General features: G+C 41.5%; 2 protein-coding genes across 3 annotated transcripts in view; one reads left to right on the top strand and one right to left on the bottom strand.

Moving 5' to 3' along the window:
- Positions 1-1,564: 1,564 nt before the first annotated feature.
- The window catches only part of LOC119027253, a 34,265-nt gene continuing 19,472 nt past the window's right edge, over positions 1,565-16,357 (bottom strand). The window contains exons 3-6 of one of the 2 annotated variants that reach the window (XM_037112262.1): positions 4,158-4,434; positions 3,891-4,040; positions 3,439-3,794; positions 1,565-1,638 (exon numbers count right to left, since the gene is read on the bottom strand). In XM_037112262.1, coding sequence (XP_036968157.1) covers positions 1,591-1,638; positions 3,439-3,794; positions 3,891-4,040; positions 4,158-4,434 — 831 coding nt within the window. In that variant the 3' untranslated portion in view covers positions 1,565-1,590. Of the gene's footprint in view, positions 1,639-2,837; positions 2,991-3,438; positions 4,041-4,157; positions 4,435-16,357 lie in introns of those variants that run through there. The other variant, XM_037112261.1, reaches the window with a different exon arrangement.
- LOC119027255 (trace amine-associated receptor 13c-like) lies at positions 4,710-7,730 on the top strand. The gene has a single exon (XM_037112264.1). The coding sequence runs from the start codon at positions 6,502-6,504 to the stop codon at positions 7,522-7,524; it is 1,023 nt and encodes a 340-aa protein (XP_036968159.1). The 5' UTR covers positions 4,710-6,501; the 3' UTR covers positions 7,525-7,730.

Here is a 16,357-nt window from a genome sequence, read left to right as displayed (position 1 = left end):
ATAGGGGCCTACTTCTCGTCAAACTGATTTTGACAGGCGTAACTAATCATCATCCAATGAGGTGTCGCCACGTCATAAGAGGCGTTCCCTTGGACCACTCCCCTTTCCCAGGGTTTTCCCCACCCCCTTTCCTTTTCTATCCAATGAGGTGTCGCCACGTCATAAGAGGCGTTCCCTCGGACCACTCCCCTTTCCCGTGTTTTCCCACCCCTTTTCCTTTTCTATCCAATGAGGTGTTGCCACGTCATAAGGGGCGTTTTTTTCCCACGCTTGTCCCGCCTCCCTGTAGCTAATTTAGGGTTTGTTTTTTTGCCAATAGACGTTTGACCTTATACACTGGACCTCCTTTGATGACCTCAGGTGGTGGTGGGGGCGTGGTGGTAGGTACCATCCTGCTTTCTCTTACTTGACTGACGTAAAATGTGGGATGTACTCGTAGGGACCGAGGCAGACGTAGACGAACCGCTGCTGGTCCAATATTCCTGGTGACTGGGAAAGGACCTACGAAGCGTGGAGCCAGTTTCTTGGACGCCACCTTGAGGTTGAGATCTTTTGCTGATAGCCATACCCTTTGTCCTGGATGATAGTTAGGAGCTGGACGTCTTCTCCGATCTGCGTTCCTTTTCACCCCATCTCCCTGCCGGATAAGAACCTGTCTGGCGGCTGCCCAGATGCGTCGACAAAGTTGAACCATGGCAAATGCTGAGGGTACCGAGGCTTCCTTCTCATTGTCTGGAAATATAGGTGGTTGATAACCAAAAGCACAATGAAAGGGAGAGAGACCAGTAGCCGAAGTAGGTAATGAATTACGTGCATACTCAACCCAGACCAGGTGTTTGCTCCATGTTGAGGGATTCTGGTGTACCACCCATCGGAGGCCGGTTTCCAACTGTTGGTTGAGGCGTTCGGTCTGGCCGTTTGCTTCTGGATGGTATCCTGATGTCAGACTGGCTGTGGCTCCAATTAGGCTGCAGAATTCTTTCCAGAATTTGGATACGAACTGGGGCCCCCGGTCCGAAACAATGTCTTTTGGGAATCCGTGGACTCGAAAAACTTGAGTCATCATGACTTCTGCCGTTTCTTTGGCTGACGGTAGTTTCAGTAGTGCAATAAAACGTACCATCTTAGAGAAACGATCCACCACTGTGAGGACCGTAGTGTTTCCCTGGGAGACCGGGAGCCCAGTGACAAAGTCCAACGAGATGTCCGACCAAGGTCTGGATGGGATGGGGAGTGGTTGTAATAGTCCAGTTCGAGCCTTGGAGGAAGACTTGTTGCGAGCACAGACCGTACAAGCCTCTACGTACTCCCGGACCTCCGATTCCATTGCTGGCCACCAGAATCTCCGGGAGATGACATACATGGCTCGTCTGACCCCCGGATGGCATGAAAGCAGCGAGGTGTGAGCCCAATGAATCACCTGTGGCCGTAGCTCAGCGGGGTATATACAGACGATCGTCGGGACAGCCACAAGGCGACGGAGCTCCACCATTAGCTTGCTTTACCTCGTTCTCTATAGGCCAAGTCACCGCTCCTACCACACAGTTCAGTGGCAGGATAGATTCAGTTTGCTTGGTCTTAGGCTCGGGATCAAAGAGTCTGGATAGCACATCGGGTTTTACGTTTCTGGATCCCGGCCTGTAAGACAAGGTAAAAGAAAAACGGTTAAAGAACAGCACCCACCTGGCCTGGCGAGAGTTTAATCTTTTGGCCTTTCTAATAAATTCTAAATTTTTGTGATCAGTCCAGACAATGAAAGGTTGCTCAGCACCCTCTAGCCAATGTCGCCATTCTTCCAGCGCTAGTTTTACAGCCAACAGTTCTCGGTTGCCAAGTCGTAGTTCCGTTCTGCTGCGGATAGTCGTCGGGACAGGAATGCGCATGGGTGCATCTTACTGTCTTTCTCGGATCTCTGGGACAGTACTGCTCCTACTCCATCATTAGAGGCATCTACCTCCACCACAAATTGTTTCTGGGGGTCCGGTAAGGTGAGGATGGGTGCTGTGGTGAAGCGGTGCTTGAGTTCCTGAAATGCCTTTTCAGCCTCAGGGTTCCAAATGAACGGGACCTGGGTGGAGGTAAGAGCATGGAGAGGAGCAGCTGTTGCGCAGAAACCTCTGACAAACCGCCTATAAAACTTAGCAAAACCAAGAATTGCTGCACCTTTTTGCGGCTGTCTGGGGTGGGCCATTCGGCTACAGCGCTAACTTTAGCTGGATCCATCTGAACTCTTCCAGGGGCTACAGTGAAGCCCAGGAACGAGACAGTCTCGGCGTGAAAGACACTTTTCTCAGCTTTAACATACAGGTCATGTTTGAGCAATCTTTCAAGAACTTGGGCTACAAGGTCTTGATGCATGGCGAGGTCGGGTGAATAAATCAGAATATCGTCCATGTATACGTAGACAAACTGGTCCAGGAAATCTCTGAGTACGTCGTTTATCATGGCCTGAAAAACAGCAGGTGCGTTAGTGAGTCCAAAAGGCATAACACAGTATTCATAGTGTCCACTGGGGGTGTTGAAGCCTGTCTTCCACTCGTCTCCTTCTCGGATTCTGACCAGGTGGTAGGCGTTGCGAAGATCTAGTTTGGTGAATATTTTCACCTGTTGTAACTGGTCGAAGACAGAGGTCATCAGTGGAAGTGGGTAACGATTTTTCATGGTTATTTCATTCAGTGGGCTATAGTCAATACACGGGCGGAGTGAACCATCCTTCTTACCCACAAAGAAAAAACCGGCTCCCGCTGGTGATGAGGAGGGACGAATGAGTCCGGCTTTCAGGGAAGCGGTGATGTATTCGTTCATAGCTTTCTTCTCAGGTCCGGATATGGAATAAAGTCGCCCCTTGGGAATCGTAGAGCCAGGAATCAAGTCAATGGCGCAGTCATAAGGACGGTGAGGAGGTAGAGACAAGGCTTTGGCTTTATTAAAAACTTCTTCGAGATGGTGGTAACAGCTCGGGACGGAGGTCAGGTCCGGATATTCTGGGTCTGAGACAGGGTTAGTGGAGAACAAATTTATTTCTGCGACCGGTTCAGAAACACAGTGTTTGGTGCATTCCTCCCCCCACTCTCTGATCTGGCCACTCTTCCAGTCGATGTGGAGATTGTGACGAAAAAGCCAAGGTTGTCCCAGAATCAGAGAGTGGGAGGTGGAGGTAAATAAATGAAATTGGATCTCCTCATGATGGTTTCCAATAGACAGTCTAACTGGGCTGCTTATGTGAGATATGACAAAAATATCTGCTCCATTAAGAGAACGTGCACGAATGGGTCTGGCTAGAGGCTCACAGTCAATGTGTAACTTCTTGGCTAAGTTCCAATCCATTAAACTTTCGTCCGCTCCTGAATCAATCAGCACATCCATGTCAATGTGTGAATTAATTGTAACCTGTGTGAGCACACGAACAGTAGTCTTAGCGACCTGGTTAGAACTCACCCCCTGGGTCCGTTTGGATGGGCATGAGTTGACGAGGTGACCGGCTTCTCTGCAATAGAAGCACCTTCCCTCCTGGCGTCTTTTCAGGCGTTCCTCCGGGGACAATCGAGCTCTTCCTAGCTGCATGGGTTCTTCGTCGGGGCGGAGATGGGGTTTTTCTGGAAACACTCGGTGCGGAGTCGGCCATCTTGATTCCCGTGGAGCTGTATGTTGATCTCGGCCGCTTTGTCTCTCTTCGCGGTATCTTCGAAGTTGTGTGCGACGATTATCCGTGCGAATAGCGAGGGCGATGAGTGCATCCAGACTGGTGGGTAAATCCAACGGAACCAACAGATCTTGAATCTCCGCCGACAAACCTTTCAAAAAGGTATCGTAGAGAGCGGCATTGTTCCATCCACTCTCAGCAGCCAGCGTGTGAAAATGAATAGCATAATCGCAAACCGAGTCTTTACCTTGTCTCAGGGTGCTGAGTTCCGGAGCCTTCTCTCTGCTGGAACACAAGGGGTCGAAAGTCCTTGTTAGCGCCGTCTGGAATCCGACAATTGTCTCGCATACTGTGGAATTTCGGCTCCATTCGGCCAAAGCCCAAGCTTTGGCACGCCCTGTTAGGTGGGAGATCATGAAAGCCACCTTGGCTCATTCGGTCAGAAAAGCTTGTGGCATTAGGTCAAAGTGAATCGAACAGTCAATTAAAAAGGTTCGACAAAGTCCCGGCTCACCGGCGTACTTAGTTGGAGGCGCCAGTTTGCAGGAGGCTCCTCCAGAGGACGCTGGTACTTCCGGGATGGCTGGAGAAGGCGGAGTCAGAGTGGCGGGGCTTTGGCGACAGAGTTGTCCCAGCAGCTCCTGGATCTGGGAGGAGAGTTGCCCCATGTTGGCAGCCATGGCGGTCTGGAACTCCTCCTGGCAGTTTAAGCGAGCTTCCTGGGTCCGCAGCACCTCCGAGAGTCGCTCTGCTTCTGCTGAGTCCATAGCTGGCCAAAGTATACTGTCAGACTTGGACAGGAAAGAGGACTCAGATGCAGTATAAGCAGAAGTAAAGTCAAGTTTTATTGATCTGTTTTTGCAGCTCTCCAGAATAAATGAAAACCAAAAGGCTATGAAAATCTGAGGGACAAACAAAACAAACAACATGGAACATAGAATAACGAAAAACGCTCCCGCAGGAGGAAACCCTACTCTAATCTGTGAATCAATCTTCATTACAAAATAAAAATTACAAAATAAATCTCTCCGTAGAGGAAGCACAAAGGCTATGAAAAATAACTGCTCTTTCTTATAAAAATTACAAACACAAAATCGCTCACAAGGAGGAGAAACAAAAGGCTATGAAATCTCAAACTTCAAACACAAATTCCAACCAGAAAAATACAACATAAATTCACTCTTCTCGAGAGGACAAAAAGGCAGATAAATAAAACAAGAAATATACTTAGCGAATCGAGGATCAGGACTGTGGTAAATGGCTTGGGTACACAACATGGAAGACGAAATACTTTGGCGACGCAGACAGGGGAAGACAAAGACTTTATACACGTGGGGAAGGGGAGCACTGGTGGAAACAATCAGCAACTAGGGATGACGTCAGACCAGGGACACAAGAGGAAGGGCAAGTGACCTGAAACGAGAGGAGAGTTACTTTCAAAATAAAACATGAAATTCACGAGACAGATCCCAAGACAAGACAACCTCACCGCGGTGTGACACTGACTGGCCTCTTCATGTAACAGACCTAATGAGAACAGAGCTGGTTCGGAGAGGGCCGTATCATGTACCAGCTGATTTCATTTTTCCTTTTTGTCTATTTATTATTGAACGGGTTTATTTATTTGCACATATTGATATATTGATTGGATTATCACTGTTTAAATAAATGAGCATTTCTTTGGACCTGGTCTTTGGTCTTTTCTCGTGGGGATGGGGCGCTATCAATAAAGCTCGCCTAGGGCACCAAATGGTCTAGGACAGCCCCTGACTGTATGAACGGGTTGGATGGTCCCTCTTATCAGTATGTAGACTGAGACACCTGCATATTCTCATTAACAAGGCAATCTTAGGTTTTCTTCCCTATAACCTTTTGTCCTACATTAGCCAAAGTTATGCTGGGACGTGCAATCCTCGGTCTGTGGAATTGTTCTTGCTGTCTGTCCCAAAAGTCAGAACTGAACTGGGAAAGAAAGCATTTAGGTTTGCAGCTCTCTCTGCCTGGAAAGTGTTACAGAAAACTTTGAAACAAAATGAGTTGGTCTCAGGGGAAATTGGATGACCTGGAGGCAGAAACATCTGGTTGCAGATGTTTTGCCTGATGCTTTTGTGTTTTTAATGTTTGTGTCCACCTTGTGTTTGTGTGTATTTATGATTATGCTGCTGCCTGTCTTGGCCAGGACACTCTTGTAAAAGAGGGATTTTTTAATGTAAATCAGTCTTTTCCTGATTAAATAAAGGTTAAATAAAATTAAAATGTAGTATAAACGATTAAAACTCTGTGCAGTGCTGTACAAAGTGCAACATCTGGTCACCATAGTCTATCTCCCTAGACAGATTGCCCACACTGTGCATTGCCACTGCAAGAATGTGGTCCTCTGAATAGCCTAAGTGTATATTACAACAGTGCTCTGAGTTTATGGCTGGTCCACTTTGTGTTTAAGTGCTCACTGCTGCTCGGAATGACTATTTACAAATGCAGCTTCAGTGTGCTTCAACTATGCAGCACTTAGAAATTCTGATATTTATCTTAGTAAATATAAAGAACTTTTAAATTTGTACTTCTCAATTACTCAAAACTAAAATCATTTCCATGTCAAACTATTATTGGTCATTTAGATGATTATTGTTGAAATTCCAAATATGGTGATGTAATAATGTTGTTTGGACTATTTGACATGTATGATAATAGAAAGCCTTTGATTGGATAGCAGATTGAATTTGATGATTATTTAGGTGGCTTCAATGTTGCAACGCTGGTAGAAGGGAGATGATTAAGCATGTGGTTCCCAAGTTCGTCGCTCTGTTGAGTTTTATTGGGTGATATCTGAGGTTGGGGCGTATGCCTGTTGATTTACTATGACTCATCCTTTGCGACCAGACTTGTATTACTGTTTTCCGGGCAGCAATGTTTCATGTATTGGGGTACGGTTAGCATTTTGGAAAAATTTTTTCCTCTATTTGGTGTTTGTTTCAGGCATGGTGGTTACAGTTCTAGGGAACTCTCTTGTCATTGTGTCAATATGTCATTTCAAACAGTTACATAGTCCTACCAACGTGCTTATTTTATCTCTTGCTCTGGTCGATCTACTAGTGGGTGTTATTGTGATGCCCTTCAGTGCCACCCGGACTGTTACTGGCTGCTGGTTCTATGGTGATACATTCTGTCATCTCCATTTCAGTTTTGAGGTGTTGCTCACCACTCTTTCTATCTTCCATCTAATTTGCATTTCTGTCGACAGACATCAAGCAATATGTAATCCTCTGCATTATTCTAAAAACATCACAATGTCAGTGGCTGTGATGATGGCATGTGTCAGCTGGGCACTGGCTGCTGTTTATGCTTATGGAGGACTTTATTCAAAGGCCAATCAGGTAGGATTAGAGGGTTTGGACTCATATACGTGCACTGGTGGTTGTATCATAATCTCTAACCCACTTTGGGAGATTTTGAGCAGTGCTTTGCGTGTTTTCTTTCCCTGCACTGTGATGGGTTGTCTTTACGCTCAAATATTTTTTGTGGCCAAACAGCATGTAAGAAAGACTGAAGATAAGAACAATTGTTTAAATGACAGAGGGAGAGTTAGATTGATTAAAAAGTCTGAAAGCAAGGCTGCAAAGACTCTCAGTATTGTGGTTGGTGTATTCATCTTTTGTTGTGTGCCTTTATATTTGTTATATTTGATTGGTTCTCTCGCTGGGTTGAGGATACCTTTTCTGCTCTCTGAAGTATTTTACTGGATGAATTACTTCAATTCAGCCTATAACCCCATTATTTATGCCTTGTTTCATCCTTCCTTCAAAAAATGTTTTCATTGCATAATAATCACTTTAAAAAATTTTTGCTCACATTCTTCAAATTTGAATTTATCTGATAAATGACACATCTCAGCATTAAAAATATTAACTGTTCAACCTCTTCAGATAATAGATTTTGGAGTTTTCACCGTGTAAGGCATGCATTTGTGTAATCTGCAGAGAGGCCTTTGTTTGTTGCAATTGTCAATTATAACAAACCACTGCCTTTATTGTGAATGTGATAGTGGTACATCATGCACATAACAACATGCTTTATTACTGAGCAATCTTTTGTTTACACGCTATTTTTAATGGAAATATTTTCAGTACTTGCAGTAAAACAACAACTTGCAACAATAACTTCTATACTTAATTCCTATGAGTGATACTTACTCAAGTCCTAATAATATATGCCTTGATCAATCTAGACTTCTAAAAATGTATCACGCATCAATGCTGTTATAGAGTATGCAGAACCTCTCTGAAATCACTTTATTTCACCTTTTGGGGTTCAGTATCTTGCTCAAAAATACTTCCAAGGATATTTTTGCTTAAGTGCTTTTTTTTGTTTGCTTTTTGTTTTTTTGTTAACAATAACTCATGCCTCATTGCCTGCAGAGCAGTGGCACTACTGTAGCAGGCAGCAATATCTCATGTTTGGTTTCCACATTGATCCTTTCCTTTCCTTTTGGAAGCATTGTACTGGTTGACTTACTCGAAATCAGCCTGTAACTCCATTATTTAGGCTTTGTTTTATCCCTCCTTCAAAATATGTTTTCATTGCATAATCACTCTGAAAATATTTAGCCCAGATTCTACAACTATAATTTTTATTGTTAAATGACACACTTAAATACTAATATGATACGTCATAAATAAATATTGTTGTTAAAACAAGGACTTGTTCATGCATTTGAACCAGCAATAAAATTGTCTTAGTTCTGCTATTTTCATTAGAAACCTCTTTTGTGCAACTAAATTCAGAAACATCTATGATCAACTTATGTTATCAATTCAGAATTGTATCGAAATCGATGCTTCTTCAACATTTTCCCCTGTAACAATGCGCAAATATTGATGGGCTGTTTTTTAAATATTATGCATTCACCTGTTGTGTGTTTTGCCTCCCCTTATTTTGTTTCGATTTTTGTCAGAAACAGCACTTGTTTACTTTAGAGGGTTACAGGACATACTGATTTAGGTTTGTCCTGACTGCTGCTGTAAAGGAAGCTGTTGTTCCTTACATGGCATCAACACATTTCTACTTAAGAATCATTACAAATGACTGAATATGACAGCAAACATGGATTGGAATGGTTTGAAGATACTTGCATCTTGGAAGCTGTAGCATGCTCATTTTTGAGAACATGCCATTAAACCACATTGTGCCCAGACAGCAGCAGATATTATGTATGTCTTTGACTGTTTTTGAGATCAAATCATAATTTTATTCTCAACCTTGTTTTAATCAAATATCAAATATTTTGTTTGGGCTAATAAAGAATGGTCACATGTGAAGTGGATAATACTTATTACATAAATCTATATTATAAAAACAGACTTAAATATGGCAAATATCTGCCAACTTCTTCTTAAAAAACAAAATGTAGGTCTTAAAAATTGTTGTTAAAGACACCTGGGGCCTCATTACAGATACTTCCTGAGAATTAAATCCTGTCTTATATCAGTTAAGGATAACATCTAGGCTTTTGGTGTTCTAGAAACATGTTTCAGGGCTGCTTTCAGGAATATAACATCCTATTTTATTGGGGTATAAGAGATTAGTTACTACAAAACTATCCTCATTTGATAATTTCTAAACTTAAGATCCACATAACTGCCACTGACTGTTGTTGGGTCTGTATTAAGATGACAGTGAAGATAATAACCAACATGTACACTGGAATAGTGGGAACATTTCTAAAGCCTTGAGTGTAGGAGGAGCTAACTCTGTTGTTAGACTCTTGAGGAAGCTAACACTGACCTTAGCATTTGCTTTCAACACACTAGTCCATGTAAAATTGGTATGCAGTATTTATTTATTTTTTTGCTATTATAACCAAATCAACTGAAAATCACAGCATGTTTATCGGAATGTTGGGTTAGATAAGCTACCCAGTGTTAACTGTTCAACACAATAATGACCAACACCTCCGATCTTGATCTAGAAACACATAATTTCCTCTGTAATTCATATCATGTGTTGCATTATTATGTTTGATTTGCCCGTCAGTGATACATTTGGCTAGACATGTCATTTCACCTGTTCATGACACATGATCACGGTTGGCCCTCTGTGGGTCCATCTCCTTAGACAGATTGCCTTGACTGTGCTTTTCCACTCTGAGAATGTGTTCCTCTGAACAATAATAATAATGACCTAACTATACATTACAACAGTGCTCAGAGTTTACTACTGTGTTTACTACTCACTTAAATCAAGTGTCTAAGCACAGAGGATGATGTTCACTGTACAGACTGTAAAACCCATTGAGGCAATGTGATTTTCATTTTGGGCTATATAAATAAAATTGATTTGATTTGCAGTGCACCCTGCCGTTCGAAGTGACAATTTACAAACACACCTAAAATTAATCAAATCAAATCAAATCAATCTTTATTTATATGGCGCTTTTCATACAGAAAACAGTACCTCAAAGTGCCTCACAGAAATAAACTAACAACAGCAGAAAAATAGAAACAGCAAAATAAAATTAGGAGAAGATAGTTAAAAGAACCCAAACCCTCCCACCCCTTCAGACATGGACAGAGACATACACACTCATACACACACTCACACATATGCACGCAGACACACACACACACACACACTCATACACACCCATAAAGTAGCTGTCACTAAAGAGACACGGCTGGGCAGCGAGACCTGGTGCATGGAGGAAGCTACCTTTCAGGAGTCAGCCACACTGGGAGAGATGTCGGGCCAAGGCTGCAGGGAGCACCACCACAGAGACCACCCCAACCCGGGCAGACAGGAGGCCCCACACCAAGGTGCAGAGCCCTCTGGTCACCCGGGCCGGAGCCGTCCATGGGACAGCACCCCCTGCAGCCAGACCAGAGACCACTCCCAGCCCGGCAGGCCCCCAGGAGGAAACACTGGAGATTAAAAACTGACAGACTAAAACAGTAAAATAAAGCAAAAAGCATAGAAGCTGAAAACACAAGGGACTAAAACATAAAAGTATAAAGGCTAAAAGCACAAGGGACTAAAGGGTAAAATATAAGAGATTAAAACAGTAAAAGAAAAAAATAAATAAATAGATAAATAAAATAAAATAAAATAAAATAAAAAGGATTTAAATGAATAAATAAATAAATGAATGAATAAGTAAATAAATAAATAAGAGTGCTCTGATTAGTAAGGCATAAAGGAATTAAGAAGAATTTAAATTTCAATTAAAAGCCTGGTTAAAAAGGTGGGTCTTGAGCCTCTTTTTAAAAACCTCTACAGTCTCCGAGACCCTGAGGCTCTCCGGCAGGCTGTTCCACAGTCGGGGCCCATAACAACGGAAAGCCTCCCCGTGCTTTTTTGAACTAACCTGTGGTGGTTAAAAGGCCGGTGCCAGAGGACCTCAGGGTCCGCGGGGGCTGATAGACTAAAAGCAGGTCAGATAAATAAGAAGGCCCAAGACCGTTAAGACATTTAAAAACTAGTAAAAGAACCTTAAAATCAATCCTAAAACACACGGGGAGCCAATGAAGTGACTTTAAAACCGGTGCAATGTGCTCCCGCCCTCTGGTCCTCGTCAGCACTCGTGCAGCTGAGTTTTGTAATAATTGTAGATTGGAAATGCTCTTTTTTGGAAGGCCAGAGAGCAGAGCATTACGGTAGTCTAAACGACAAGAGATAAAAGCATGCATCAGCACCTCCGTGCTGGCCTGAGAGAGAAACGGGCCGACTCTGGCTATATTCTTAAGATGGTAAAAACCTGTCTTTGTTATATTTTTGATATGTGGAATAAAACTGAGCTCAGAGTCAAAAATCACACCCAGATTTTTTACAGATTGTGATGGTTTAAAATCCTTTAACTTTGGTAAAAGTTTCTCTTTCAGGCCTTCAGGACCAATGAGTAAAACCTCTGTTTTGTCCTGGTTGAGCTGTAGGAAATTTGCTGTCATCCATGTCTTGATATCTAAAATGCAGTTAAAAAGGACATCAATAGGCCCTGTGTCATCAGGAGACACAGCGATGTACAGTTGCGTATCGTCAGCATAACTATGAAAGCTGATGCCTCCTGATGACGTCCCCAAGGGGAAGCATGTACAGATTAAAGAGAGTTGGACCTAAAATTGACCCTTGGGGAACCCCACACTTTATTTCGTGGGTTTCTGAGGAACATGCATCCATACTTACAAAGAAGTGTCGGTCTGTGAGGTAAGAAACGAACCAGTTAAGAACAGTACCAGAGAGGCCGACCAGGTTCTTCAGTCTATTTAATAAAATGTGATGGTCTACTGTATCGAAGGCGGCGATTAGATCCAGCAGTACCAAGACTGTGAGTTTATGGTTATCTAAGCTGCACCTGATGTTGTTTAAAATCTTTAAAAGGTCCGTCTCTGTACTGTGGTTCGTCCTAAAGCCAGACTGATACTTCTCTAAAATGTTGTTTACAATTAAAAAATCATTCACTTGAATGAAAACAAGTTTTTCCAAAATTTTACTTAAAAACGGTAAGTTGGTTACAGGCCGATAATTATTAAAGGTGTTGGGATCTAGGTTGCTCTTCTTCAGAAGGGGCTTCACCACCGCCGTTTTAAAGGAGGCGGGGAAGACACCTGTCTGAAGAGAGCAATTCACCATGTATAACAGCTGATCCTCAAAGAATCCACAAAGTGTTTTAAAAAACGGTGTGGGAATTGGGTCTAATAGGCAGGTCGTGGACTTTACTTGGGAGAAACTCGACCAAGTGTCCTCGCATCAACCAGGGCAAAACTCTCTAGTGTTTCCTCGGGTAAAATCAACGATCCAGGTGTGTCGACGCTTAAAATCTGTTGTGGTAAGAGACTCGATCTGATGTCATTGATTTTACTTCTGAAGTGGTCTGCAAAATCCTCGCAAAGGGCGTCAGTTGGTGTTTTGGAGGATCTATTAAAATGTGTGTTTGTTAAAAAGTCAATTGTGGAGAAGAGGAATTTTTGGTTGTTTTTATGTTCGTCGATTAGCTTTCGGAAATGGGAGATTCTTGACTGTTTGACTGCGTTATTGTAGGTTTTGAGGTGTCCACGTAAAATTTGATTGGTGAACAGTTAACTTTGTTTTTCTCCATCTCCTCTCAGCACTCCTGCAGTTTCTCTTGAGTTTTTTAGTTTCTGTATTTCTCCACGGGGGTGTAGGTCTTTAAATTATGCTTCTCTATTACTCAAAATTAAAATCATTTCTTTGTGAAGCTATTAATGGTCATTTAGATTAATGATGAGCAGATTACAAATGTGATGACATAATAATGTTGTTTGGACTACTTTACATGTATGATAATATGAAGCCTTTGATTGGACGGCACAGTGTGTCCAATAATTATTTAGATATCTTCGGTGTGGCGACATTAATTTCAAGACAGAGGTTTCAGTATGTTCTATCTGAGGTTTAGACAGATGTCTTTGAGTTTAGGATGACTCATGAATCATTGCCTCCAGAGCGGTTGATGTACTGTGCTCCAGGCAGCAATGCTTCATGTATTGCGGTACGGTTAGGTTTTTGGACAGATGTTGCCCTCTATTTGGTGTTTGTTTCAGGAATGCTGGTTACAATTTTAGGGAACTCTCTTGTCATCGTGTCAATTTGTCATTTCAAACAGTTGCACAGTCCTACCAATGTGCTCATTTCATCTCTTGCTCTGGTTGATCTACTAGTGGCTGTTATTGTGATGCCCTTCAGTGCCACCCGGGCTGTTCATACCTGCTGGTTTTATGGTGATACGTTCTGTCAACTGCATCTCAGTTTTGAGGTGTTTCTCACCACTCTCTCTATCTTTCATCTAATCTGCATTGCTGTTGACAGACATCAAGCAATATGTAATCCTCTGCATTACTCAAGAAAAATCACAATGTCAGTGGCAATGATGATGGTATTTGCCTGCTGGTCACTGGCTGCTGTCTATGCATATGGAGTCATTTATTCAAAGGCCAACATGGCAGGTTTAGAGGAAATATCAGAAACATTTTGTCTTGGCGATTGTACTGTTTACTTTAACCCACTTTGGGGAATGTTGAGCAGTGCTTTCTGCTTTTTCTTTCCCTGCACTGTGATGGTTTGTCTTTACACTCAAATATTTGTTGTGGCTAAACAGCATGTAAGAAAGATTGGAGATAAGAACAATAGTTTAAATGACAGAGGGAGAGGTGGGTTGATTAAGCACTCTGAGAGCAAGGCTGCAAAGACTCTCAGTATTGTGCTTGGTGTATTCATCTTTTGTTGGATGCCCTATTTTATGCAATTTATCATTGATCCCCTCACTGGCTTCAGAATTGATCCTTACCTCTTGGAAGCATTATACTGGTTGAGTTACTTGAATTCAGCCTGTAACCCCATCATTTATGCCTTGTTTTATCCCTCCTACAAAAAGTGTTTTCATTGCATAATCACTCTAAAAATATTCAGCCCAAATTCTTCAAATATGAATCTATCTGTTAAATGACACACCCACACTCAAAATATATACTGTTTAACATTTTCAAATAGGATATTTTTAAAACAAGGTGTTAGTCATGCATTTGCATCAGTGGTATGAAGACCTTTGTGTTGCACTTGTCATTAATAACTATATTATTTTCAAGCAATCTTCATAAGGATGTCAATACTGCATGCTGTCTAACAACTTGCTTTATTGTTGGGCCATTATGTTTGTCCTCCTGTGTGATGGTTTTATACTATGTCTTTCAAGTAAAGCTTTTTCGGTACTTGGATTTAAAAAAACACCTGTATTTACACTAAAATATTTGTTGTGGCTAAAAAGCATGTAAGAAAGACTGGAGATTAGAACAAATGTTTAAATGACAGAGGAAACAGTGGGTTTGTTAAAAAGTCTGAGTGCAAGGCTGCAAAGACTCTCAGTATTGTGCTTGGTGCGTTCATCTTTTGTTGGACACCATTGTTTCCAGTTTCAATAATTTATCCCCTCACTAGCTACAGCACACCTGGTCTGCTCATAGAAATTGTAATTTGGTTGGGTTACCTCAATTTAACCTTAAACCCCATCATTTATGCCTTGTTTTATCCCTCCTTCAAAAAATGTTTCATTGCATAATCACTTTGAACATTTTTAAGCTCAAATTCTTCAAATATGAATTCAACTGTTAAATAACAAATCTACACCATCATCATGCATTTTTTTAAATACACCGCTTTTGAAACTAGGTCAAAGACAACCATTTGCATCAGCACATTTATTAAATTCTTGTCTTTGCGATTGTCATCAAAAACTTTTTTTTTCTTTACAATAATCTGTGTTGCAAAGTTTTTTCAATATTCATGATGCATGCAACATACTTTATTACTGGGCCATTATGTGTGTCCCTCTGTGTGGTTGCTTTATACACTATATTTCATAGTTCATTATTTGAAATTTTAAAAAACCTGGCAATAACAACTAAATACTCTATTCAAACTTATGATCACATAATGTCTCTGATCAATTTTACTATCATCATTGTTTGTTAAAATACCACTGTCCTTTGGCTGCTGTGATTTCCCTGTTTGCGGGACAAATTAAGTCAATTCTCATTCTGATTCTGATTTTACACTTGTAACAAATGATATGTTAATGATCTCAAAGGGTACATAGGGATAATCAAAACAAATATGCTTTATCATGTATCTGCCACACTATAAAATAAAGCTTCTAAAAGTGTAACTTCTGTTTTGTGATTATTTCAGTCTTTGTCTTCAGACACCACCTAATTACTTTCAGGATTTATGTACTGATTTAAGTTGATTTTGACGACTGAATTGAAGGAAGCTGTGGTTTTTCTCAGAAGCTTTGGGATGTAACTGAAACTGTCATGCATTTGTAGATTTTATTGTATTGTTTTTTGACTACTGCCATAGTGGACGCGGACATTTCTTCCCAGAAGCTTTTAGAAGTGGCAGCTCATGAATTCATGAACATGTCCTGTAAATCAATGTCTACAGTCAACTTCCCTTCAGTTTTGGGGGTTAAGCAATGATATGAGAGGAGAAAATGTACATTATATTTTTTCCCAATGCTACAAGTACTACACAGTTACAGATGAGCTTAAAAAAAAATGTTGCAAAACTCTCCTGGCAGCCTCTGAAACATGCACCAGAAATAGCACACAACCATGCACTGGCAAAACATGCCCTCAGCTGAATTTTCTCATTTTGGTCTCTGTGGGTCTGTTTTGAAGTGATTCAACAGACAGTTGATGTCATGGTCACCATGAGCTGCAAGCTCTGCCTTCTTCAATGTCCTCTTTTTGAGGTCACAGACTCCAGCAGCTCTCAAAATTGGGGCTGACATAATCTATGTCCATCATGTCAATCATATCCTGCATGACCAATTCAATGAGTCTGTTACTAGTGTTTCTACCCTCCACCTAATTTGCATTGCTGTTGACAGACATCAAGCAATATGCAATCATCTGTATTATTCAAGAAAAATCATAATGTCAGTGGCTGTGATGATGGTATGTGTAAGTTGGGCACTGGCTGCTGTCTATGCTTATGGAGGACTTTATTCAAAGGCCAATGAGGTAGGATTAGAGGATTTGGAATCATATCTGTGCACTGATGGTTGTATCATTTTCTCTAACCCACTTTGGGAGATTTTGAGCAGTGCTTTGTGCGTTTTCTTTCCCTGCACTGTGATGGGTTGTCTTTACACTCAAATATTTTTTGTGGCCAAACAGCATGTAAGAAAGATTGAAGATAAGAACAATA

Source organism: Acanthopagrus latus, chromosome 10 (assembly GCF_904848185.1).
Source record: "Acanthopagrus latus isolate v.2019 chromosome 10, fAcaLat1.1, whole genome shotgun sequence".
Lineage (NCBI taxonomy): Eukaryota > Metazoa > Chordata > Actinopteri > Spariformes > Sparidae > Acanthopagrus > Acanthopagrus latus.
Note: the sequence above shows the minus strand (reverse complement) of the source record. Positions and strands in the feature narration are given on the sequence as shown.